At 37.5% G+C, this 26,661-nt stretch overlaps 1 protein-coding gene across 1 annotated transcript in view; it reads left to right on the top strand.

Moving 5' to 3' along the window:
• Nucleotides 1-26,661, top strand: part of ARFGAP3 (ADP ribosylation factor GTPase activating protein 3) — a gene marked incomplete in the record, with an annotated part of 126,537 nt that overhangs the window by 55,912 nt on the left and 43,964 nt on the right. Inside the window, 1 exon segment of the mRNA XM_053719099.1 lies at nucleotides 17,762-17,893. Coding sequence (XP_053575074.1) covers nucleotides 17,762-17,893 — 132 coding nt within the window.

Genomic DNA, 26,661 nt, shown 5'->3' with positions numbered 1-26,661 from the left:
CTTTATATTTCCACTTTCTGAGTCACCAGTTCCTACTGAGCACGTGCAAGAATTCACTGATTATACGTATATACGTTTGTGATTGGCTGATGACTGTCACATGATGCAGTGGGTGGGGAAATAGACATAATTTTGAGTAGTAGATTTTTTTCTGACTAATTTCATGCTATTGCATTGTCTATTTATCATGCAATTGTTGATTATGGAAATCTATATTTACTGGTCCTTTTAATTCCATTATTTTTCTTAATGTAATGCTGAAGAAGCTAAATCTGAGTGACATCACTAGTGACATCATACATGGCATCATCCATGACCTAATACATCTCTCAGAGCTTGGGAGCATGCTAGTACAGAAGAGGGTGCAGTTTGCAAGTACAGTGCTTGCTCTGCGCAGGAGAAAGTTGTTTTCCTTGTGCCGTATGGAGTCACAAAACAAAGTGCCTTTTTTTTACTCCAAATGGTCACACTCAGCACTTTTTACCTCCTCCGCAAGATGTGATTGGTTAATTCGCTCTCTTGCTTTGTACAACTTAAAGGGACATGAAACCCAAACATTTTATTTCATGGTTCAGATAGAACAGCAATTCTAAACAACTTTCAAATTTACTTCCATTTTATTATTTGCTTTGTTCTATTGGTATCCTCTGTTGAAAAGCATACCTAGGTAGTCTCAGCAATGCATTACTGGGAGCTAGCTGCTGATTGGTGACTGTGCATGTATGCTTCCTGCTATTGGCTCACCTGATGTATTCATCTAGCTCACAGTAGTGCATTTCTTTGTCTTCAAGAAAGGATAACAAGAGAATAAAGCAAATTTGATAATGGAAGTAAATTGGAAACTTGTTAAAAATTGTATTCTCTATTTGAATGAAAGAAAAAATGTGAGTTTTATGTCCTTTTAAGAATTGCAGTATGTTGTGGCTTCCATGCAGAACTTTAGCTATGTGTTTAACCCCAGCTTGGGAGCTGTGATCTTGCTAAGGTGGGTCCTGAATGTTCAGGAGAGACCCCTACATGACAGTATGTCAGAAAAAAATAGTTTTTGCATGACTTTCGGAAGTGTCTGACAGCAGGAGGGAGCTGCACTTAGTGTTATGGCGCGGTCTGGCCGAGCTGTGACTATACAGCTGACCTGATGCGCTGTGGGGAAAAAAACAGACCCGCTCAGAAGAGCACAGAGAGCGGGTCTGTCAAACAACCGTTTTTGTTAAAAATTCAAAGGGTATATTATGTTTTATAAAGTTTGCGCTAATATAATGTTATATAATTCTGCACTATGTGCAGAATTCTATAACATTATTTTTGAGGTTTACTGTCCCTTTAAGTGAAATAAAGAAACAATGACTGTAGAGAATCAGAGATGTTTAGGAAAAAAATCACTGGAAATACAATACTTACAGCTGACTCGTGTCACCCTCCCCACTTAAAAAAGGTTTAGCAAAAGGACAATTTGTCCGAATTAAAAGGAACTGTGTACATATTTAGGAAAACATGATATAAATGCACAAAAATTGGAAATAAAATTAACAGAGAACGGGTACAATAAAGAGATGCTCAACAAAATAAAAAAATGAAGTGAGGAGGAAACCAAGAGACTCCCTTTTGAAACAAAAACAAGAACACAAAGTGAAAAATAACCAGAATAGAAGTTATAATGAAGGTGGTTTTTTTGTAACAACATATAGTGAACAATATCAACAAATATGCAACATAATAAAATACTAGAGCAGGATACAAAACTAACAGACAAGATAGCCAAAGGGGTTTTCAGCTAGAAGGGCTAAAACATTGGAATCGGTTATCACAATTTGAATTCAAAGGAAAAGCTGGACGAGCCCTAAAGAAAATTGGCTTACTAGGAGGAAACCCCTGTATAAGTTGCAAGTATGCTAAGGTTACTAATGTCTTTCAATCAAATTTGAAAGGTACACAGTACGTAATAAATAAAAGGATAGATTGCAGTTTATTAGGTATATTACAAACCTACTGTTACAAAGTTTGCAAAAAACAATTCATAGGGTACACTAGCAGATTTCTTAAAGATAGGATGTGGGAACATCTAAATGCCATAGATCAAGACCACCCACAAACCCCCATAGGTAAACACTTTAACACACATGAAGAAAAAAAGAAGCCTTTGAATTTCTGGCAATAGATTTTATATTGAAACCATATGGGGGGAGGGGGATTAATTTAAGATTAAGTTTCTGTTAGACAAAGAAGCCAAGTGGATCTTTTTTATGGACACAATATAGCCAAAACGCTTTAATAAAAGATGGGATATTGACCTATATCAGGGAATGCACTAGGCTTTTGATAGCAGTATAATAAACTAACAACAAATTATAGCAACAACATCATCTGGTCAAATAGTAAGCTACTGATACTTAAAAATCAGATAAGATGATACTGCTTGACAAACTACAGACTGAAACTTATAACAACTTTTTCTTAATTATTATTAAGAATTTTAATTCATGTTTGTATTTTAAAATTTAAATTATCAGAAAAGTTGGTACCCTAAGAAACACTGGCAAGCAAAATGCGAATAATGAATAGAATAACATTGAGTCAGCGATCCTATCCACTTTGAGACGGCATTGAAGTGCTTACACATTAGGCATTGTTCCTTTAAGCACAATCGCAAAGAGGTGGGAACGCTAACAACAATGTAGCTTTAAGAGCCGTATGTTTATGTGGAGAAGGAGAGTAACAGTGTATAAAAGAGGACTCCTCTAATGTTACGTCATCTTTAAGAAAGCGCCAATCAAAGGAGCGAAACGCGACTGATGGCCTCTGTACATTGAGGGGTGTGTATGCAAAAGTTTTTTTTTTTAACTGTGGATTAATAAAGGAATTTTAACTATATAGTCTAGCCTGTGCCTTTTTCGGATGCCGACCGACAGCAGCTGACTGTATTCCAGGACGGAGGTTGTCTTTCTTCTTCATGACTCCAGTGAGTTTTAGATAATCAGGGCCTACAGTGAGCGAAACGTCTCTAATGCAAAAATAACATGCTCTTTTATATCTTAATCAACTGACTCTGTAGTGATTACCAAACCGAATAGACATCATTAACAAACCTGGTATAAGCATCAAGATTTTAATGGAGAAACTCGCTGATCTTCTGCTAAATAGCTGCTCTGTATTTCAGATGTATACTCGTTCCTTGCGTTTTGGATAGAAATATGAAGCTATTTTTAAATTTGTATGAATAAAGTTAAAAGGATGGGTGTAGCTGAAAAATCCTCTGCCTTTTCTGTTGGTCATGTGTCTAAGTGTATGAGTGAAGGTTTCAGCAAGTTAGCTAGTCATGTTAATATTTTTATTTATGTCTGTAAATACATATATACACCGATAAAAACATATATGTATGTACACACACATACATACCGGCCACTTTATTAGGTACACCATGCTAGTACCGGGTTAGACCCCCTTTTGCCTTCAGAACTGCCTTAATTCTTCATGGCATAGATTCAACAAGGTGTTGGAAACATTTCTCAGATTTTGGTCCATATTGACATGATAGAATCACGCAGTTGCTTCAGTTTTGTCGCCTGCACACCGATGATGCAAATTTCCCTTCCACCACATCCTAAAGGTTCTTTTTTGCATTGAAATATGGTGACTGTGGAGGCCATTGGAGTACAGTGAACTCATTGTCATGTTCAAGAAACCAGTTTGTGATGATTTGAGCTTTGTGACATGGTGCATTATCCTGCTGGAAGTAGACATCAGAAGATGGGTACACTGTAGTCATAAAGGGATGGACATGGTCATCAACAATACTCAGGTAGGCCGTGGTTTTAAACAATGCCCAATTGGTAGTGAGGGGCCCAAAGTATACCAAGAAAATATCTCCCACACCATTACACCACTACCACCAGCCTGAACCGTTGATACAAGGCCGGATGGATCCTTGCTTTCGTGTTATTTACGCCAAATTCTGACCCTACCATTTGAATGTTGCAGCTGAAATAGAGACTCATTAGACCAGGCAATGTTTTTCCAATCTTCTATTGTCCAATTTTGATGAGTCTGTGCGAATTGGAGCCTCAGTTTCATGTTCTTAGCTGACAGGACTGGCACTCGGTGTGGTCTTCTGCTGCTGTAGCCCATCTGCTTCAAGGTACGACGTGTTGTGTGTTCAGAGATGGTATTCTGCATACCTTGGTTGTAACGAGTGGTTATTTGAGTTACTGTTGCCTTTCTATCATCTCGGACAGTCTGCCCATTCTCCTCTGAGGATGTTATTGTGAGTGTAACTGTACTGTTAAATGAATTTTTTACGTATTTTGTGCAACTTTATTCGAGTGTACTAGAGCTCTGAAGTCACGCTATCCCAATGCGCATGTCACATGGTCTTAAAAAATGTTAACAATGTTGCAGTGCAAAAAAAAACTGAACTACTGGTTTACTTCCTTTTTGGAAACTTGTATCTGTGATTTGGGACATTTGTAATACTCTTGTTCTGGTTTTAAACGAAATATTTTTTGAGGTTTCTGGCCTTGTCTCAGTAGCATTAAAGGGACATGAAACCCCAAAAAATTATTTCATGATTTAGGTAGAACATACAGTTTTAAACAACTTTCCAGTTTACTTCTATTATCAAATTGGCTTTATTTTTTTAGTATCATTTGTTGAAGGAGCAGCAATGCACTACTGGTTTCTAACTGAACATACAGGTGAGCTAATGACAATATATATATATATATATATATATATATATATATATATATATATATATATATATATATATATATATATATATATATATATATATATATATATATATATTCTCTATATATGCAGCCACCAATCAGCAGCTAGAACCTAGGTCTTTCCTGCTCCTGAGCTTTCCTAGTTAAACCTTTCAGCAAAGGGATAAGAGAAGGAAGCAAATTAAATAATAGAAGTAAATTGGAAAGTTATTTAAAATTGTATGTTCTTTCAGAATCATGAAATAAAAATATTTGGGTTTCATGTCCCTTTAAGCTATTTTAACATAGAGGAGATCATGGCCTAAATTGAATAACACTGAGGTAAATAGCATCAGCCACAAATTAATCTGCTTATCGTGTTACTGATAAGTTAAATGAACAGTAAAGTAAAAATGTATTTGCCTTGGTCCCAGTAGTAAATTGTCGCTTCTTCCACCAAGGATACCAATAGAATGAAGCAAATTTGGTAATAGAAGTAAACTGGATTATTTTTTTAAATCGTATGCTCTGTCTGAATCATGGGTTTCATGTCTCTTTAATTTGTTTAGACTAAAAGCATTGTCCTCTACAGTAAGAACACACATTTTAATGCTCGTTATAAAGCCCAACAGGTGGCAGCCACTGGTAGGTGCTGCTTTACATTCTCACATAACAACGTGATATACAGTAGGTGCTGCTTTACATTCTCACATCATAACGTGATATACAGTAGGTGCTGCTTTACATTCTCACATAACAACGTGATATACAGTAGGTGCTGCTTTACATTCTCACATCATAACGTGATATACAGTAGGTGCTGCTTTACATTCTCACATAACAACGTGATATACGGTAGGTGCTGCTTTACATTCTCACATAACATTGTGATATACAGTAGGTGCTGCTTTACATTCTCACATAACAATGTGATATACAGTAGGTGGTGCTTTATATTCTCACATAACATTGTGATATACAGTAGGTGCTGCTTTACATTCTCACATAACAATGTGATATACAGTAGGTGGTGCTTTATATTCTCACATAGCATTGTGATATACAGTAGGTGCTGCTTTACATTCTCACATAACATTGTGATATACAGTAGGTGCTGCTTTACATTCTCACATAACAATGTGATATACAGTAGGTGGTGCTTTATATTCTCACATAACATTGTGATATACAGTAGGTGCTGCTTTATATTCTCACATAACATTGTGATATACAGTAGGTGGTGCTTTATATTCTCACATAACATTGTGATATACAGTAGGTGCTGCTTTACATTCTCACATAACAATGTGATATACAGTAGGTGGTGCTTTATATTCTCACATAACATTGTGATATACAGTAGGTGCTGCTTTACATTCTCACATAACAATGTGATATACAGTAGGTGGTGCTTTATATTCTCACATAGCATTGTGATATACAGTAGGTGGTGCTTTATATTCTCACATAGCATTGTGATATACAGTAGGTGCTGCTTTACAGTCTCACATAACAATGTGATATACAGTAGGTGCTGCTTTATATTCTCACATAACAATGTGATATACAGTAGGTGGTGCTTTATATTCTCACATAGCATTGTGATATACAGTAGGTGCTGCTTTACAGTCTCACATAACAATGTGATATACAGTAGGTGCTGCTTTACATTCTCACATAACATTGTGATATACAGTAAGTGCTGCTTTACATTCTCACATAACATTGTGATATACAGTAGGTGCTGCTTTACATTCTCACATAACATTGTGATATACAGTAGGTGCTGCTTTACATTCTCACATAACATTGTGATATACAGTAGGTGCTGCTTTATATTCTCACATAACAATGTGATATACAGTAGGTGCTGCTTTACATTCTCACATAACAATGTGATATACAGTAGGTGCTGCTTTACATTCTCACATAACATTGTGATATACAGTAGGTGCTGCTTTACATTCTCACATAACAATGTGATATACAGTAGGTGGTGCTTTATATTCTCACATAACATTGTGATATACAGTATGTCCTGCTTTACATTCTCACATAACAATGTGATATACAGTAGGTGCTGCTTTATATTCTCACATAACATTGTGATATACAGTAGGTGCTGCTTTATATTCTCACATAACATTGTGATATACAGTAGGTGCTGCTTTATATTCTCACATAACATTGTGATATACAGTAGGTGCTGCTTTATATTCTCACATAACATTGTGATATACAGTAGGTGCTGCTTTATATTCTCACATAACATTGTGATATACAGTAGGTGCTGCTTTACATTCTCACATAACATTGTGATATACAGTAGGTGCTGCTTTACATTCTCACATAACAATGTGATATACAGTAGGTGCTGCTTTATATTCTCACATAACATTGTGATATACAGTATGTCCTGCTTTACATTCTCACATAACAATGTGATATACAGTAGGTGCTGCTTTATATTCTCACATAACATTGTGATATACAGTAGGTGCTGCTTTATATTCTCACATAACATTGTGATATACAGTAGGTGCTGCTTTATATTCTCACATAACATTGTGATATACAGTAGGTGCTGCTTTATATTCTCACATAACATTGTGATATACAGTAGGTGCTGCTTTATATTCTCACATAACATTGTGATATACAGTAGGTGCTGCTTTATATTCTCACATAACATTGTGATATACAGTAGGTGCTGCTTTATATTCTCACATAACATTGTGATATACAGTAGGTGCTGCTTTATATTCTCACATAACATTGTGATATACAGTAGGTGCTGCTTTACATTCTCACATAACATTGTGATATACAGTAGGTGCTGCTTTATATTCTCACATAACAATGTGATATACAGTAGGTGCTGCTTTACATTTTCACATAACAATGTGATATACGGTAGGTGCTGCTTTACATTCTCACATAACATTATGATATACGGTAGGTGCTGCTTTACATTCTCACATAACAATGTGATATACGGTAGGTGCTGCTTTACATTCTCACATAACAATGTGATATACAGTAGGTGCTGCTTTACATTCTCACATAACAATGTGGTATACAGTAGGTGCTGCTTTATATTCTCACATAACATTGTGATATACAGTAGGTGCTGCTTTATATTCTCACATAACATTGTGATATACAGTAGGTGGTGCTTTACATTCTCACATAACATTGTGATATACAGTAAGTGCTTCTTTACATTCTCACATAACATTGTGATATACAGTAGGTGCTGCTTTATATTCTCACATAACATTATGATATACAGTAGATGCTGCTTTACATTCTCACATAACAATGTGATATACAGTAGGTGCTGCTTTATATTCTCACATAACAATGTGATATACAGTAGGTGCTGCTTTATATTCTCACATAACATTGTGATATACAGTAGGTGCTGCTTTACATTCTCACATAGCATTGTGATATACAGTAGGTGCTGCTTTATATTCTCACATAAAATTGTGATATACAGTAGGTGCTGCTTTACATTCTCACATAACATTGTGATATACAGTAGGTGCTGCTTTACATTCTCACATAACATTATGATATACAGTAGGTGCTGCTTTACATTCTCACATAACAATGTGATATACAGTAGGTGCTGCTTTATATTCTCACATAACAATGTGATATACAGTAGGTGCTGCTTTATATTCTCACATAACAATGTGATATACAGTAGGTGCTGCTTTATATTCTCACATAACAATGTGATATACAGTAGGTGCTGCTTTATATTCTCACATAACAATGTGATATACAATAGGTGGTGCTTTACATTCTCACATAACATTGTGATATACAGTAGGTGGTGCTTTATATTCTTACATAACATTGTGATATACAGTAGGTGCTGCTTTATATTCTCACATAACATTGTGATATACAGTAGGTGCTGCTTTATATTCTCACATAACAATGTGATATACAATAGGTGGTGCTTTATATTCTCACATAACAATGTGATATACAGTAGGTGGTGCTTTACATTCTCACATAACAATGTGATATACAATAGGTGGTGCTTTATATTCTCACATAACAATGTGATATACAGTAGGTGGTGCTTTACATTCTCACATAACATTGTGATATACAGTAGGTGCTGCTTTATAGTCTCACATAACATTGTGATATACAGTAGGTGCTGCTTTATAGTCTCACATAACATTGTGATATACAGTAGGTGGTGCTTTATATTCTCACATAACATTGTGATATACAGTAGGTGGTGCTTTATATTCTCACATAACATTATGATATACAGTAGGTGCTGCTTTATATTCTCACATAACAACGTGATATATAGTAGGTGCTGCTTTACATTCTCACATAACAATGTGATATACAGTAGGTGCTGCTTTATATTCTCACATAACAATGTGATATACAGTAGGTGCTGCTTTATATTCTCACATAACAATGTGATATACAGTAGGTGCTGCTTTATATTCTCACATAACAATGTGATATACAGTAGGTGCTGCTTTATATTCTCACATAACAATGTGATATACAGTAGGTGCTGCTTTATATTCTCACATAACAATGTGATATACAGTAGGTGCTGCTTTATATTCTCACATAACAATGTGATATACAGTAGGTGCTGCTTTATATTCTCACATAACATTGTGATATACAGTAGGTGCTGCTTTACATTCTCACATAGCATTGTGATATACAGTAGGTGCTGCTTTATATTCTCACATAAAATTGTGATATACAGTAGGTGCTGCTTTACATTCTCACATAGCATTGTGATATACAGTAGGTGCTGCTTTATATTCTCACATAACATTGTGATATACAGTAGGTGCTGCTTTACATTCTCACATAGCATTGTGATATACAGTAGGTGCTGCTTTACATTCTCACATAACAATGTGATATACAGTAGGTGCTGCTTTACAGTCTCACATAACAATGTGATATACAGTAGGTGCTGCTTTATATTCTCACTTAACAATGTGATAAACAGTAGGTGCTGCTTTATATTCTCACATAACATTGTGATATACAGTAGGTGCTGCTTTACATTCTCACATAACATTGTGATATACAGTAGGTGCTGCTTTACATTCTCACATAACAATGTGATATACAGTAGGTGCTGCTTTATATTCTCACATAATGTGATATACAGTAGGTGCTGCTTTATATTCTCACATAACAATGTGATATACAGTAGGTGCTGCTTTATATTCTCACATAACAATGTGATATACAATAGGTGGTGCTTTATATTCTCACATAACAATGTGATATACAGTAGGTGGTGCTTTACATTCTCACATAACATTGTGATATACAGTAGGTGGTGCTTTATATTCTTACATAACATTGTGATATACAGTAGGTGCTGCTTTATATTCTCACATAACATTGTGATATACAGTAGGTGCTGCTTTATATTCTCACATAACAATGTGATATACAATAGGTGGTGCTTTATATTCTCACATAACAATGTGATATACAGTAGGTGGTGCTTTACATTCTCACATAACATTGTGATATACAGTAGGTGCTGCTTTATATTCTCACATAACATTGTGATATACAGTAGGTGGTGCTTTACATTCTCACATAACAATGTGATATACAGTAGGTGCTGCTTTATATTCTCACATAGCATTGTGATATACAGTAGGTGGTGCTTTATAGTCTCACATAACATTGTGATATACAGTAGGTGGTGCTTTATATTCTCACATAACATTGTGATATACAGTAGGTGGTGCTTTATATTCTCACATAACATTGTGATATACAGTAGGTGGTGCTTTATATTCTCACATAACATTGTGATATACAGTAGGTGGTGCTTTATATTCTCACATAACAATGTGATATACAGTAGGTGCTGCTTTATATTCTCACATAACAATGTGATATACAGTAGGTGCTGCTTTATATTCTCACATAACAACGTGATATATAGTAGGTGCTGCTTTACATTCTCACATAACAATGTGATATACAGTAGGTGCTGCTTTATATTCTCACATAACAATGTGATATACAGTAGGTGCTGCTTTATATTCTCACATAACAATGTGATATACAGTAGGTGCTGCTTTATATTCTCACATAACAATGTGATATACAGTAGGTGCTGCTTTATATTCTCACATAACAATGTGATATACAGTAGGTGCTGCTTTATATTCTCACATAACAATGTGATATACAGTAGGTGGTGCTTTATATTCTCACATAACATTGTGATATACAGTAGGTGCCGCTTTATATTCTCACATAACAATGTGATATATAGTAGGTGCTGCTTTACATTCTCACATAACAATGTGATATATAGTAGGTGCTGCTTTACATTCTCGCATAACATTGTGATATACAGTATGTCCTGCTTTACATTCTCGCATAACATTGTGATATACAGTATGTCCTGCTTTACATTCTCACATAACAATGTGATATACAGTAGGTGCTGCTTTACATTCTCATATAACATTGTGATAAACAGTAGGTGCTGCTTTACATTCTCACATAACAATGTGATATACAGTAGGTGCTGCTTTATATTCTCACATAACATTGTGATATACAGTAGGTGCTGCTTTATATTCTCACATAACATTGTGATATACAGTAGGTGCTGCTTTACAGTCTCACATAACATTGTGATATACAGTAGGTGCTGCTTTATATTCTCACATAACAATGTGATATACAGTAGGTGCTGCTTTATATTCTCACATAACAACGTGATATACAGTAGGTGCTGCTTTATATTCTCACATAACAATGTGATATACAGTAGGTGCTGCTTTATATTCTCACATAACAATGTGATATACAGTAGGTGCTGCTTTACATTCTCACATAACAATGTGATATACAGTAGGTGGTGCTTTATATTCTCACATAACATTGTGATATACAGTAGGTGGTGCTTTATAGTCTCACATAACAATGTGATATACAGTAGGTGCTGCTTTACATTCTCACATAACATTGTTATATACAGTAGGTGGTGCTTTATATTCTCACATAACATTGTGATATACAGTAGGTGCTGCTTTATATTCTCACATAACAATGTGATATACAGTAGGTGCTGCTTTACAGTCTCACATAGCATTGTGATATACAGTAGGTGCTGCTTTACATTCTCACATAACATTGTGATATACAGTAGGTGCTGCTTTACATTCTCACATAACAATGTGATATACAGTAGGTGCTGCTTTACATTCTCACATAACATTGTGATATACAGTAGGTGCTGCTTTACATTCTCACATAACAATGTGATATACAGTAGGTGCTGCTTTATATTCTCACATAACATTGTGATATACAGTAGGTGCTGCTTTATATTCTCACATAACAATGTGATATACAGTAGGTGCTGCTTTACAGTCTCACATAGCATTGTGATATACAGTAGGTGCTGCTTTACATTCTCACATAACATTGTGATATACAGTAGGTGCTGCTTTACATTCTCACATAACAATGTGATATACAGTAGGTGCTGCTTTACATTCTCACATAACATTGTGATATACAGTAGGTGCTGCTTTATATTCTCACATAACATTGTGATATACAGTAGGTGCTGCTTTATATTCTCACATAACATTGTGATATACAGTAGGTGCTGCTTTATAGTCTCACATAACAATGTGATATACAGTAGGTGGTGCTTTATATTCTCACATAACATTGTGATATACAGTAGGTGCTGCTTTATATTCTCACATAACATTGTGATATACAGTAGGTGGTGCTTTATATTCTCACATAACATTGTGATATACAGTAGGTGCTGCTTTATATTCTCACATAACAATGTTATATACAGTAGGTGGTGCTTTATATTCTCACATAACATTGTTATATACAGTAGGTGGTGCTTTATATTCTCACATAACAATGTTATATACAGTAGGTGGTGCTTTATATTCTCACATAACATTGTGATATACAGTAGGTGGTGCTTTATAGTCTCACATAACAATGTGATATACAGTAGGTGGTGCTTTATAGTCTCACATAACAATGTGATATACAGTAGGTGCTGCTTTATATTCTCACATAACATTGTGATATACAGTAGGTGCTGCTTTATATTCTCACATAACAATGTGATATACAGTAGGTGCTGCTTTACAGTCTCACATAGCATTGTGATATACAGTAGGTGCTGCTTTACATTCTCACATAACATTGTGATATACAGTAGGTGCTGCTTTACATTCTCACATAACAATGTGATATACAGTAGGTGCTGCTTTACATTCTCACATAACATTGTGATATACAGTAGGTGCTGCTTTACATTCTCACATAACAATGTGATATACAGTAGGTGCTGCTTTATATTCTCACATAACATTGTGATATACAGTAGGTGCTGCTTTATATTCTCACATAACAATGTGATATACAGTAGGTGCTGCTTTACAGTCTCACATAGCATTGTGATATACAGTAGGTGCTGCTTTACATTCTCACATAACATTGTGATATACAGTAGGTGCTGCTTTACATTCTCACATAACAATGTGATATACAGTAGGTGCTGCTTTACATTCTCACATAACATTGTGATATACAGTAGGTGCTGCTTTACATTCTCACATAACAATGTGATATACAGTAGGTGCTGCTTTATATTCTCACATAACATTGTGATATACAGTAGGTGCTGCTTTATATTCTCACATAACATTGTGATATACAGTAGGTGCTGCTTTATAGTCTCACATAACAATGTGATATACAGTAGGTGGTGCTTTATATTCTCACATAACATTGTGATATACAGTAGGTGCTGCTTTATATTCTCACATAACATTGTGATATACAGTAGGTGGTGCTTTATATTCTCACATAACATTGTGATATACAGTAGGTGCTGCTTTATATTCTCACATAACAATGTTATATACAGTAGGTGGTGCTTTATATTCTCACATAACATTGTTATATACAGTAGGTGGTGCTTTATATTCTCACAACAATGTTATATACAGTAGGTGGTGCTTTATATTCTCACATAACATTGTTATATACAGTAGGATGTGCTTTATATTCTCACATAACAACGTGATATACAGTAGGTGGTGCTTTATATTCTCACATAACAATGTTATATACAGTAGGTGGTGCTTTATATTCTCACATAACATTGTTATATACAGTAGGTGGTGCTTTATATTCTCACATAACATTGTGATATACAGTAGGTGGTGCTTTATATTCTCACATAACATTGTTATATACAGTAGGTGGTGCTTTATATTCTCACATAACAATGTGATTTACAGTAGGTGCTGCTTTACATTCTCACATAACATTGTGATATACAGTAGGTTGTGCTTTACATTCTTACATAACATTGTGATATACAGTAGGTGCTGCTTTACATTCTCACATAACATTGTGATATACAGTAGGTGCTGCTTTATATTCTCACATAACATTGTGATATACAGTAGGTGCTGCTTTATATTCTCACATAACATTGTGATATACAGTAGGTGCTGCTTTACATTCTCACATAACATTGTGATATACAGTAGGTGCTGCTTTATATTCTCACATAACAATGTGATAAACAGTAGGTGCTGCTTTACATTCTCACATAACAATGTGATATACAGTAGGTGCTGCTTTATATTCTCACATAACATTGTGATATACAGTAGGTGCTGCTTTATATTCTCACATAACATTGTGATATACAGTAGGTGCTGCTTTACAGTCTCACATAACATTGTGATATACAGTAGGTGCTGCTTTATATTCTCACATAACAATGTGATATTCAGTAGGTGCTGCTTTATATTCTCACATAACAACGTGATATACAGTAGGTGCTGCTTTATATTCTCACATAACAATGTGATATACAGTAGGTGCTGCTTTATATTCTCACATAACAATGTGATATACAGTAGGTGCTGCTTTACATTCTCACATAACAATGTGATATACAATAGGTGGTGCTTTATATTCTCACATAACAATGTGATATACAGTAGGTGGTGCTTTACATTCTCACATAACATTGTGATATACAGTAGGTGGTGCTTTATATTCTCACATAACATTGTGATATACAGTAGGTGGTGCTTTACATTCTCACATAACAATGTGATATACAGTAGGTGCTGCTTTATATTCTCACATAGCATTGTGATATACAGTAGGTGCTGCTTTATATTCTCACATAACATTGTGATATACAGTAGGTGGTGCTTTATATTCTCACATAACAATGTGATATACAATAGGTGGTGCTTTATATTCTCACATAACAATGTGATATACAGTAGGTGGTGCTTTACATTCTCACATAACATTGTGATATACAGTAGGTGGTGCTTTATAGTCTCACATAACATTGTGATATACAGTAGGTGGTGCTTTATATTCTCACATAACATTGTGATATACAGTAGGTGGTGCTTTATATTCTCACATAACATTGTGATATACAGTAGGTGGTGCTTTATATTCTCACATAACATTGTGATATACAGTAGGTGCTGCTTTATATTCTCACATAACAATGTGATATACAGTAGGTGCTGCTTTATATTCTCACATAACAACGTGATATATAGTAGGTGCTGCTTTACATTCTCACATAACAATGTGATATACAGTAGGTGCTGCTTTATATTCTCACATAACAATGTGATATACAGTAGGTGCTGCTTTATATTCTCACATAACAATGTGATATACAGTAGGTGCTGCTTTATATTCTCACATAACAATGTGATATACAGTAGGTGCTGCTTTATATTCTCACATAACAATGTGATATACAGTAGGTGCTGCTTTATATTCTCACATAACAATGTGATATACAGTAGGTGCTGCTTTATATTCTCACATAACAATGTGATATACAGTAGGTGCTGCTTTATATTCTCACATAACATTGTGATATACAGTAGGTGCTGCTTTACATTCTCACATAGCATTGTGATATACAGTAGGTGCTGCTTTATATTCTCACATAAAATTGTGATATACAGTAGGTGCTGCTTTACATTCTCACATAGCATTGTGATATACAGTAGGTGCTGCTTTATATTCTCACATAACATTGTGATATACAGTAGGTGCTGCTTTACATTCTCACATAGCATTGTGATATACAGTAGGTGCTGCTTTACAGTCTCACATAACAATGTGATATACAGTAGGTGCTGCTTTACAGTCTCACATAACAATGTGATATACAGTAGGTGCTGCTTTATATTCTCACATAACAATGTGATAAACAGTAGGTGCTGCTTTATATTCTCACATAACATTGTGATATACAGTAGGTGCTGCTTTACATTCTCACATAACATTATGATATACAGTAGGTGCTGCTTTACATTCTCACATAACAATGTGATATACAGTAGGTGCTGCTTTATATTCTCACATAACAATGTGATATACAGTAGTTGCTGCTTTATATTCTCACATAACAATGTGATATACAGTAGGTGCTGCTTTATATTCTCACATAACAATGTGATATACAATAGGTGGTGCTTTATATTCTCACATAACAATGTGATATACAGTAGGTGGTGCTTTACATTCTCACATAACATTGTGATATACAGTAGGTGGTGCTTTATATTCTTACATAACATTGTGATATACAGTAGGTGCTGCTTTATATTCTCACATAACATTGTGATATACAGTAGGTGCTGCTTTATATTCTCACATAACAATGTGATATACAATAGGTGGTGCTTTATATTCTCACATAACAATGTGATATACAGTAGGTGGTGCTTTACATTCTCACATAACATTGTGATATACAGTAGGTGGTGCTTTATATTCTCACATAACATTGTGATATACAGTAGGTGGTGCTTTATATTCTCACATAACATTGTGATATACAGTAGGTGCTGCTTTATATTCTCACATAACAATGTGATATACAGTAGGTGCTGCTTTATATTCTCACATAACAACGTGATATATAGTAGGTGCTGCTTTACATTCTCACATAACAATGTGATATACAGTAGGTGCTGCTTTATATTCTCACATAACAATGTGATATACAGTAGGTGCTGCTTTATATTCTCACATAACAATGTGATATACAGTAGGTGCTGCTTTATATTCTCACATAACAATGTGATATACAGTAGGTGCTGCTTTATATTCTCGCATAACAATGTGATATACAGTAGGTGCTGCTTTATATTCTCACATAACAATGTGATATACAGTAGGTGGTGCTTTATATTCTCACATAACATTGTGATATACAGTAGGTGCCGCTTTATATTCTCACATAACAATGTGATATATAGTAGGTGCTGCTTTACATTCTCACATAACAATGTGATATATAGTAGGTGCTGCTTTACATTCTCGCATAACAATGTGATATACAGTAGGTGCTGCTTTATATTCTCACATAACATTGTGATATACAGTAGGTGCTGCTTTATATTCTCACATAACATTGTGATATACAGTAGGTGCTGCTTTACATTCTCACATAACAATGTGATATACAGTAGGTGCTGCTTTATATTCTCACATAACAATGTGATATATAGTAGGTGCTGCTTTACATTCTCACATAACAATGTGATATACAGTAGGTGCTGCTTTACAGTCTCACATAACAATGTGATAAACAGTAGGTGCTGCTTTATATTCTCACATAACATTGTGATATACAGTAGGTGCCGCTTTATATTCTCACATAACAATGTGATATACAGTAGGCGCTGCTTTATATTCTCACATAACATTGTGATATACAGTAAGTGCTGCTTTATATTCTCACATAACAATGTGATATACAGTAGGCGCTGCTTTATATTCTCACATAACATTGTGATATACAGTAGGCGCTGCTTTATATTCTCACATAACATTGTGATATACAGTAGGTGCTGCTTTATATTCTCACATAACATTGTGATATACAGTAGGTGCCTTTGAGATAGATTAGCGTTGTTATTCACATGTAACTAAACCTTGTACTTTTGCTTCAGGGTAACTTCTTTGCGCCTGGCTTATCAGCAACTGGAAATACAGAAGCAAAAGGATGATGATAAAATGAGGAATATGCCTGCTAAGAAGAAAGCCGACGCTGAGAGGCTCGGTATGGGCTTTGGTAACAGAAGGTACTAAATATATATCTTCTTCATTTTAAACAAGTGTTGATACATTTGTGCAGCTATGTGTGTAGTTGTTGGAGGTTAAAGGCCGCTTGCTGAGGGATATATATGTGCACTGGACCTATGTAGCCATGTGAGACATACTAGCACAGGATTATCATCAGATTAGCACGTATGGTCAAAAACAAGATATAAAGGGGTATTGTGCCCTAACCATTTTCTTTCATACATATGCATGAACAGGAAGTAAAAATGTTTTTTGTATAAATTTCAATAAATTAAAATATTTTTTTGCTGGAAAAGAAAAGTAGTAAAATGTGTAATAAAAACTAGCAGGATGTTCACAGCTAATACTGCTATATTAATACCCAATGGCCGACAGGGAATAGTCTCACAACTCTATTGATGTTAGGGAAAAAGCCTTCACAGTGTATGTTTATTTATTTATATTTTTTATTGTGTCCAACTAAAAGTGATTTATGAGTACACTATCCCTTTAAGAATAAAAGTGTAGATTACGTTAAACTTTACTTTAAAGTAACAACAAATGCTCATTACTGTCTGTCTGTCTTTTTGTTATAGTGAAGTTCACAACAGCAGCAGCAGCAACATGTAGGGTATTTGCTATAGTGTAGGGATCTCTCAGGGTGTACAATAATAGGTGTCACTTCTCTATGTGCACAGCGGCATCTCACATTATTACTATAGTGTAGGGATCTCTCAGGGTGTACAGTAATAGGTGTCACTTCTATGTGCGCAGCGGCATCTCACATTATTACTATAGTGTAGGGATCTCTCAGGGTGTACAATAATAGGTGTCACTTCTCTATGTGCGCAGCGGCATCTCACATTATTACTATAGTGTAGGGATCTCTCAGGGCATACAATAATAGGTGTCACTTCTCTATGTGTGCAGCGGCATCTCACATTATTACTATAGTGTAGGGATCTCTCAGGGCGTACAATAATAGGTGTCACTTCTCTATGCACAGCGGCATCTCACATTATTACTATAGTGTAGGGATCTCTCAGGGTGTACAATAATAGGTGTCACTTCTCTATATGCGCAGCGGCATCTCACATTATTACTATAGTGTAGGGATCTCTCAGGGTGTACAGTAATAGGTGTCACTTCTCTATGTGCGCAGCGGCATCTCACATTATTATTATAGTGTAGGGATCTCTCAGGGTGTACAATAATAGGTGTCACTTCTCTATGTGCGCAGCGGCATCTCACATTATTACTATAGTGTAAGGATCTCTCAGGGTGTACAATAATAGGTGTCACTTCTCTATGTGCGCAGCGGCATCTCACATTATTACTATAGTGTAGGGATCTCTCAGGGTGTACAATAATAGGTGTCACTTCTCTATGTGCGCAGCGGCATCTCACATTATTACTATAGTGTAAGGATCTCTCAGGGTGTACAGTAATAGGTGTCACTTCTCTATATGCGCAGCGGCATCTCACATTATTACTATAGTGTTGGGATCTCTCAGGGTGTACAATAATAGGTGTCACTTCTATGTGCGCAGCGGCATCTCACATTATTACTATAGTGTAGGGATCTCTCAGGGTGTACAGTAATAGGTGCCACTTCTCTATGTGTGCAGCGGCATCTCACATTATTACTATAGTGTAGGGATCTCTCAGGGTGTACAATAATAGGTGTCACTTCTCTATGTGCGCAGCGGCATCTCACATTATTACTATAGTGTAGGGATCTCTCAGGGTGTACAATAATAGGTGTCACTTCTCTATGTGCGCAGCGGCATCTCACATTATTACTATAGTGTAAGGATCTCTCAGGGTGTACAATAATAGGTGTCACTTCTCTGTGTGCGCAGCGGCATCTCACATTATTACTATAGTGTAGGGATCTCTCAGGGTGTACAATAATAGGTGTCACTTCTCTATGTGCGCGGCATCTCACATTATTACTATAGTGTAGGGATCTCTCAGGGTGTACAATAATAGGTGTCACTTCTCTATGTGCGCAGCGGCATCTCACATTATTACTATAGTGTAAGGATCTCTCAGGGTGTACAATAGGTGTCACTTCTCTATGTGCACAGCGGCATCTCACATTGTTACTATAGTGTAGGGATCTCTCAGGGTGTACAATAATAGGTGTCACTTCTCTGTGTGCGCAGCGGCATCTCACATTATTGTTATAGTGTAAGGATCTCTCAGGGTGTACAATAATAGGTGTCACTTCTCTATGTGTGCAGCGGCATCTCACATTATTACTATAGTGTAAGGATCTCTCAGGGTGTACAGTAATAGGTGTCACTTCTCTATGTGCGCAGCGGCATCTCACATTATTGTTATAGTGTAGGGATCTCTCAGGGTGTACAGTAATAGGTGTCACTTCTCTGTGTGCGCAGCGGCATCTCACATTATTACTATAGTGTAGGGATCTCTCAGGGTGTACAATAATAGGTGTCACTTCTCTGTGTGCGCAGCGGCATCTCACATTATTACTATAGTGTAGGGATCTCTCAGGGTGTACAATAATAGGTGTCACTTCTCTGTGTGCGCAGCGGCATCTCACATTATTACTATAGTGTAGGGATCTCTCAGGGTGTACAATAATAGGTGTCACTTCTCTATGTGTGCAGCGGCATCTCACATTACTATAGTGTAGGGATCTCTCAGGGTGTACAATAATAGGTGTCACTTCTCTATGTGTGCAGCGGCATCTCACATTACTATAGTGTAGGGATCTCTCAGGGTGTACAATAATAGGTGTCACTTATCTATGTGCACAGCGGCATCTCACATTATTACTATAGTGTAGGGATCTCTCAGGGTGTACAATAATAGGTGTCACTTCTCTATGTGCACAGCGGCATCTCACATTATTACTATAGTGTAGGGATCTCTCAGGGTGTACAATAATAGGTGTCACTTCTCTATATGCGCAGCGGCATCTCACATTATTACTATAGTGTAGGGATCTCTCAGGGTGTACAGTAATAGGTGTCACTTCTCTATGTGCGCAGCGGCATCTCACATTATTACTATAGTGTAGGGATCTCTCAGGGTGTACAATAATAGGTGTCACTTCTCTATGTGCGCAGCGGCATCTCACATTATTACTATAGTGTAGGGATCTCTCAGGGTGTACAATAATAGGTGTCACTTCTCTATGTGCGCAGCGGCATCTCACATTATTACTATAGTGTAGGGATCTCTCAGGGTGTACAATAATAGGTGTCACTTCTCTATGTGCTCGGCATCTCACATTATTACTATAGTGTAGGGATCTCTCAGGGTGTACAATAATAGGTGTCACTTCTCTATGTGCGCAGCGGCATCTCACATTATTACTATAGTGTAGGGATCTCTCAGGGCGTACAATAATAGGTGTCACTTCTCTCTGTGTGCAGCGGCATCTCACATTATTACTATAGTGTAGGGATCTCTCAGGATGTACAGTAATAGGTGTCACTTCTCTATGTGCTCGGCATCTCACATTATTACTATAGTGTAGGGATCTCTCAGGGTGTACAATAATAGGTGTCACTTCTCTATGTGCGCAGCGGCATCTCACATTATTACTATAGTGTAGGGATCTCTCAGGGTGTACAGTAATAGGTGTCACTTCTCTATGTGTGCAGCGGCATCTCACATTATTACTATAGTGTAGGGATCTCTCAGGGTGTACAATAATAGGTGTCACTTCTCTATGTGCGCAGCGGCATCTCACATTATTACTATAGTGTAGGGATCTCTCAGGGTGTACAGTAATAGGTGTCACTTCTCTCTGTGTGCAGCGGCATCTCACATTATTACTATAGTGTAGGGATCTCTCAGGGTGTACAATAATAGGTGTCACTTCTCTATGTGCGCAGCGGCATCTCACATTATTACTATAGTGTAGGGATCTCTCAGGGTGTACAATAATAGGTGTCACTTCTCTGTGTGCGCAGCGGCATCTCACATTATTACTATAGTGTAGGGATCTCTCAGGGTGTACAATAATAGGTGTCACTTCTCTATGTGCGCAGCGGCATCTCACATTATTACTATAGTGTAGGGATCTCTCAGGGTGTACAATAATAGGTGTCACTTCTCTATGTGCACAGCGGCATCTCACATTATTACTATAGTGTAGGGATCTCTCAGGGTGTACAATAATAGGTGTCACTTCTCTATGTGCACAGCGGCATCTCACATTATTACTATAGTGTAGGGATCTCTCAGGGTGTACAATAATAGGTGTCACTTCTCTATGTGCGCAGCGGCATCTCACATTATTACTATAGTGTAGGGATCTCTCAGGGTGTACAATAATAGGTGTCACTTCTCTATGTGCGCAGCGGCATCTCACATTATTACTATAGTGTAGGGATCTCTCAGGGTGTACAGTAATAGGTGTCACTTCTCTATGTGCGCAGCGGCATCTCACATTATTACTATAGTGTAGGGATCTCTCAGGGTGTACAGTAATAGGTGTCACTTCTCTATGTGCGCAGCGGCATCTCACATTATTACTATAGTGTAGGGATCTCTCAGGGTGTACAATAATAGGTGTCACTTCTCTACGTGCGCAGCGGCATCTCACATTATTACTATAGTGTAGGGATCTCTCAGGGTGTACAATAATAGGTGTCACTTCTCTACGTGCGCAGCGGCATCTCACATTATTACTATAGTGTAGGGATCTCTCAGGGTGTACAATAATAGGTGTCACTTCTCTATGTGCAGCGGCATCTCACATTATTACTATAGTGTAGGGATCTCTCAGGGTGTACAGTAATAGGTGTCACTTCTCTATATGCACAGCGGCATCTCACATTATTACTATAGTGTAGGGATCTCTCAGGGTGTACAATAATAGGTGTCACTTCTCTATGTGCGCAGCGACATCTCACATTATTACTATAGTGTAGGGATCTCTCAGGGTGTACAATAATAGGTGTCACTTCTCTATGTGCACAGCGGCATCTCACATTATTACTATAGTGTAGGGATCTCTCAGGGTGTACAATAATAGGTGTCACTTCTCTATGTGCACAGCGGCATCTCACATTATTACTATAGTGTAGGGATCTCTCAGGGTGTACAGTAATAGGTGTCACTTCTATGTGCGCAGCGGCATCTCACATTATTACTATAGTGTAGGGATCTCTCAGGGTGTACAATAATAGGTGTCACTTCTCTATGTGCGCAGCGGCATCTCACATTATTACTATAGTGTAAGGATCTCTCAGGGTGTACAATAATAGGTGTCACTTCTATGTGCGCAGCGGCATCTCACATTATTACTATAGTGTAGGGATCTCTCAGGGTGTACAATAATAGGTGTCACTTCTCTATGTGCTCGGCATCTCACATTATTACTATAGTGTAGGGATCTCTCAGGGTGTACAATAATAGGTGTCACTTCTCTGTGCACAGCGGCATCTCACATTATTACTATAGTGTAGGGATCTCTCAGGGTGTACAGTAATAGGTGTCACTTCTCTGTGTGCGCAGCGACATCTCACATTATTACTATAGTGTAGGGATCTCTCAGGGTGTACAATAATAGGTGTCACTTCTCTATGTGCGCAGCGGCTTCTCACATTATTACTATAGTGTAGGGATCTCTCAGGGTGTACAATAATAGGTGTCACTTCTCTATGTGCGCAGCGGCATCTCACATTATTACTATAGTGTAGGGATCTCTCAGGGTGTACAGTAATAGGTGTCACTTCTCTCTGTGTGCAGCGGCATCTCACATTATTACTATAGTGTAGGGATCTCTCAGGGTGTACAATAATAGGTGTCACTTCTCTGTGTGCGCAGCGGCATCTCACATTATTACTATAGTGTAGGGATCTCTCAGGGTGTACAATAATAGGTGTCACTTCTCTATGTGCGCAGCGGCATCTCACATTATTACTATAGTGTAGGGATCTCTCAGGGTGTACAATAATAGGTGTCACTTCTCTATGTGCACAGCGGCATCTCACATTATTACTATAGTGTAGGGATCTCTCAGGGTGTACAGTAATAGGTGTCACTTCTCTGTGTGCGCAGCGGCATCTCACATTATTACTATAGTGTAGGGATCTCTCAGGGTGTACAATAATAGGTGTCACTTCTCTATGTGCGCAGCGGCATCTCACATTATTACTATAGTGTAGGGATCTCTCAGGGTGTACAATAATAGGTGTCACTTCTCTATGTGCGCAGCGGCATCTCACATTATTACTATAGTGTAGGGATCTCTCAGGGTGTACAATAATAGGTGTCACTTCTCTGTGTGCGCAGCGGCATCTCACATTATTACTATAGTGTAGGGATCTCTCAGGGTGTACAATAATAGGTGTCACTTCTCTGTGTGCGCAGCGGCATCTCACATTATTACTATAGTGTAAGGATCTCTCAGGGTGTACAATAATAGGTGTTACTTCTCTATGTGCACAGCGGCATCTCACATTATTACTATAGTGTAGGGATCTCTCAGGGTGTACAATAATAGGTGTCACTTCTCTGTGCACAGCGGCATCTCACATTATTACTATAGTGTAGGGATCTCTCAGGGTGTACAGTAATAGGTGTTACTTCTCTATGTGCGCAGCGGCATCTCACATTATTACTATAGTGTAAGGATCTCTCAGGGTGTACAATAATAGGTGTCACTTCTATGTGCGCAGCGGCATCTCACATTATTACTATAGTGTAGGGATCTCTCAGGGTGTACAATAATAGGTGTCACTTCTCTATGTGTGCAGCGGCATCTCACATTATTACTATAGTGTAGGGATCTCTCAGGGTGTACAGTAATAGGTGTCACTTCTCTATGTGCACAGCGGCATCTCACATTATTACTATAGTGTAGGGATCTCTCAGGGTGTACAATAATAGGTGCCACTTCTCTATGTGTGCAGCGGCATCTCACATTTTTACTATAGTGTAAGGATCTCTCAGGGTGTACAATAGGTGTCACTTCTCTATGTGCACAGCGGCATCTCACATTATTACTATAGTGTAGGGATCTCTCAGGGTGTACAATAATAGGTGTCACTTCTCTGTGTGCGCAGCGGCATCTCACATTATTACTATAGTGTAGGGATCTGTCAGGGTGTAAAGTAATAGGTGTCACTTCTCTATGTGCACAGCGGCATCTCACATTATTACTATAGTGTAGGGATCTCTCAGGGTGTACAATAATAGGTGTCACTTCTCTATGTGCACAGCGGCATCTCACATTGTTACTATAGTGTAGGGATCTCTCAGGGTGTACAATAATAGGTGTCACTTCTCTATGTGCACAGCGGCATCTCACATTATTACTATAGTGTAGGGATCTCTCAGGGTGTACAATAATAGGTGTCACTTCTCTATATGCGCAGCGGCATCTCACATTATTACTATAGTGTAGGGATCTCTCAGGGTGTACAGTAATAGGTGTCACTTCTCTATGTGCACAGCGGCATCTCACATTATTACTATAGTGTAGGGATCTGTCAGGGTGTAAAGTAATAGGTGTCACTTCTCTATGTGCAGCGGCATCTCACATTATTACTATAGTGTAGGGATCTCTCAGGGTGTACAATAATAGGTGTCACTTCTCTGTGTGCGCAGCGACATCTCACATTATTACTATAGTGTAGGGATCTCTCAGGGTGTACAATAATAGGTGTCACTTCTCTGTGTGCGCAGCGGCATCTCACATTATTACTATAGTGTAGGGATCTCTCAGGGTGTACTATAATAGGTGTCACTTCTCTATGTGCGCAGTGGCATCTCACATTATTACTATAGTGTAGGGATCTCTCAGGATGTACAGTAATAGGTGTCACTTCTCTATATGCGCAGCGGCATCTCACATTATTACTATAGTGTAGGGATCTCTCAGGATGTACAGTAATAGGTGTCACTTCTCTATATGCGCAGCGGCATCTCACATTATTGTTATAGTGTAGGGATCTCTCAGGGTGTACAATAATAGGTGTCACTTCTCTATGTGTGCAGCGGCATCTCACATTATTACTATAGTGTAGGGATCTCTCAGGGTGTACAGTAATAGGTGTCACTTCTCTATGTGCGCAGCGGCATCTCACATTATTACTATAGTGTAGGGATCTCTCAGGGTGTACAGTAATAGGTGTCACTTCTCTATGTGCACAGCGGCATCTCACATTATTACTATAGTGTAGGGATCTGTCAGGGTGTAAAGTAATAGGTGTCACTTCTCTATGTGCAGCGGCATCTCACATTATTACTATAGTGTAGGGATCTCTCAGGGTGTACAGTAATAGGTGTCACTTCTCTGTGTGTGCAGCGGCATCTCACATTATTACTATAGTGTAGGGATCTCTCAGGGTGTACAATAATAGGTGTCACTTCTCTACGTGCGCAGCGGCATCTCACATTATTACTATAGTGTAGGGATCTCTCAGGATGTACAGTAATAGGTGTCACTTCTCTACGTGCGCAGCGGCATCTCACATTATTACTATAGTGTAGGGATCTCTCAGGGTGTACAATAATAGGTGCCACTTCTCTATGTGCGCAGCGGCATCTCACATTATTACTATAGTGTAAGGATCTCTCAGGGTGTACAATAATAGGTGTCACTTCTCTATGTGCACAGCGGCATCTCACATTATTACTATAGTGTAGGGATCTCTCAGGGTGTACAGTAATAGGTGTCACTTCTCTCTGTGTGCAGCGGCATCTCACATTATTACTATAGTGTAGGGATCTCTCAGGGTGTACAATAATAGGTGTCACTTCTCTGTGTGCGCAGCGGCATCTCACATTATTACTATAG

Source organism: Bombina bombina, chromosome 6 (assembly GCF_027579735.1).
Source record: "Bombina bombina isolate aBomBom1 chromosome 6, aBomBom1.pri, whole genome shotgun sequence".
In the NCBI taxonomy this organism is placed as follows: Eukaryota; Metazoa; Chordata; class Amphibia; order Anura; family Bombinatoridae; genus Bombina; species Bombina bombina.
Note: the sequence above shows the minus strand (reverse complement) of the source record. Positions and strands in the feature narration are given on the sequence as shown.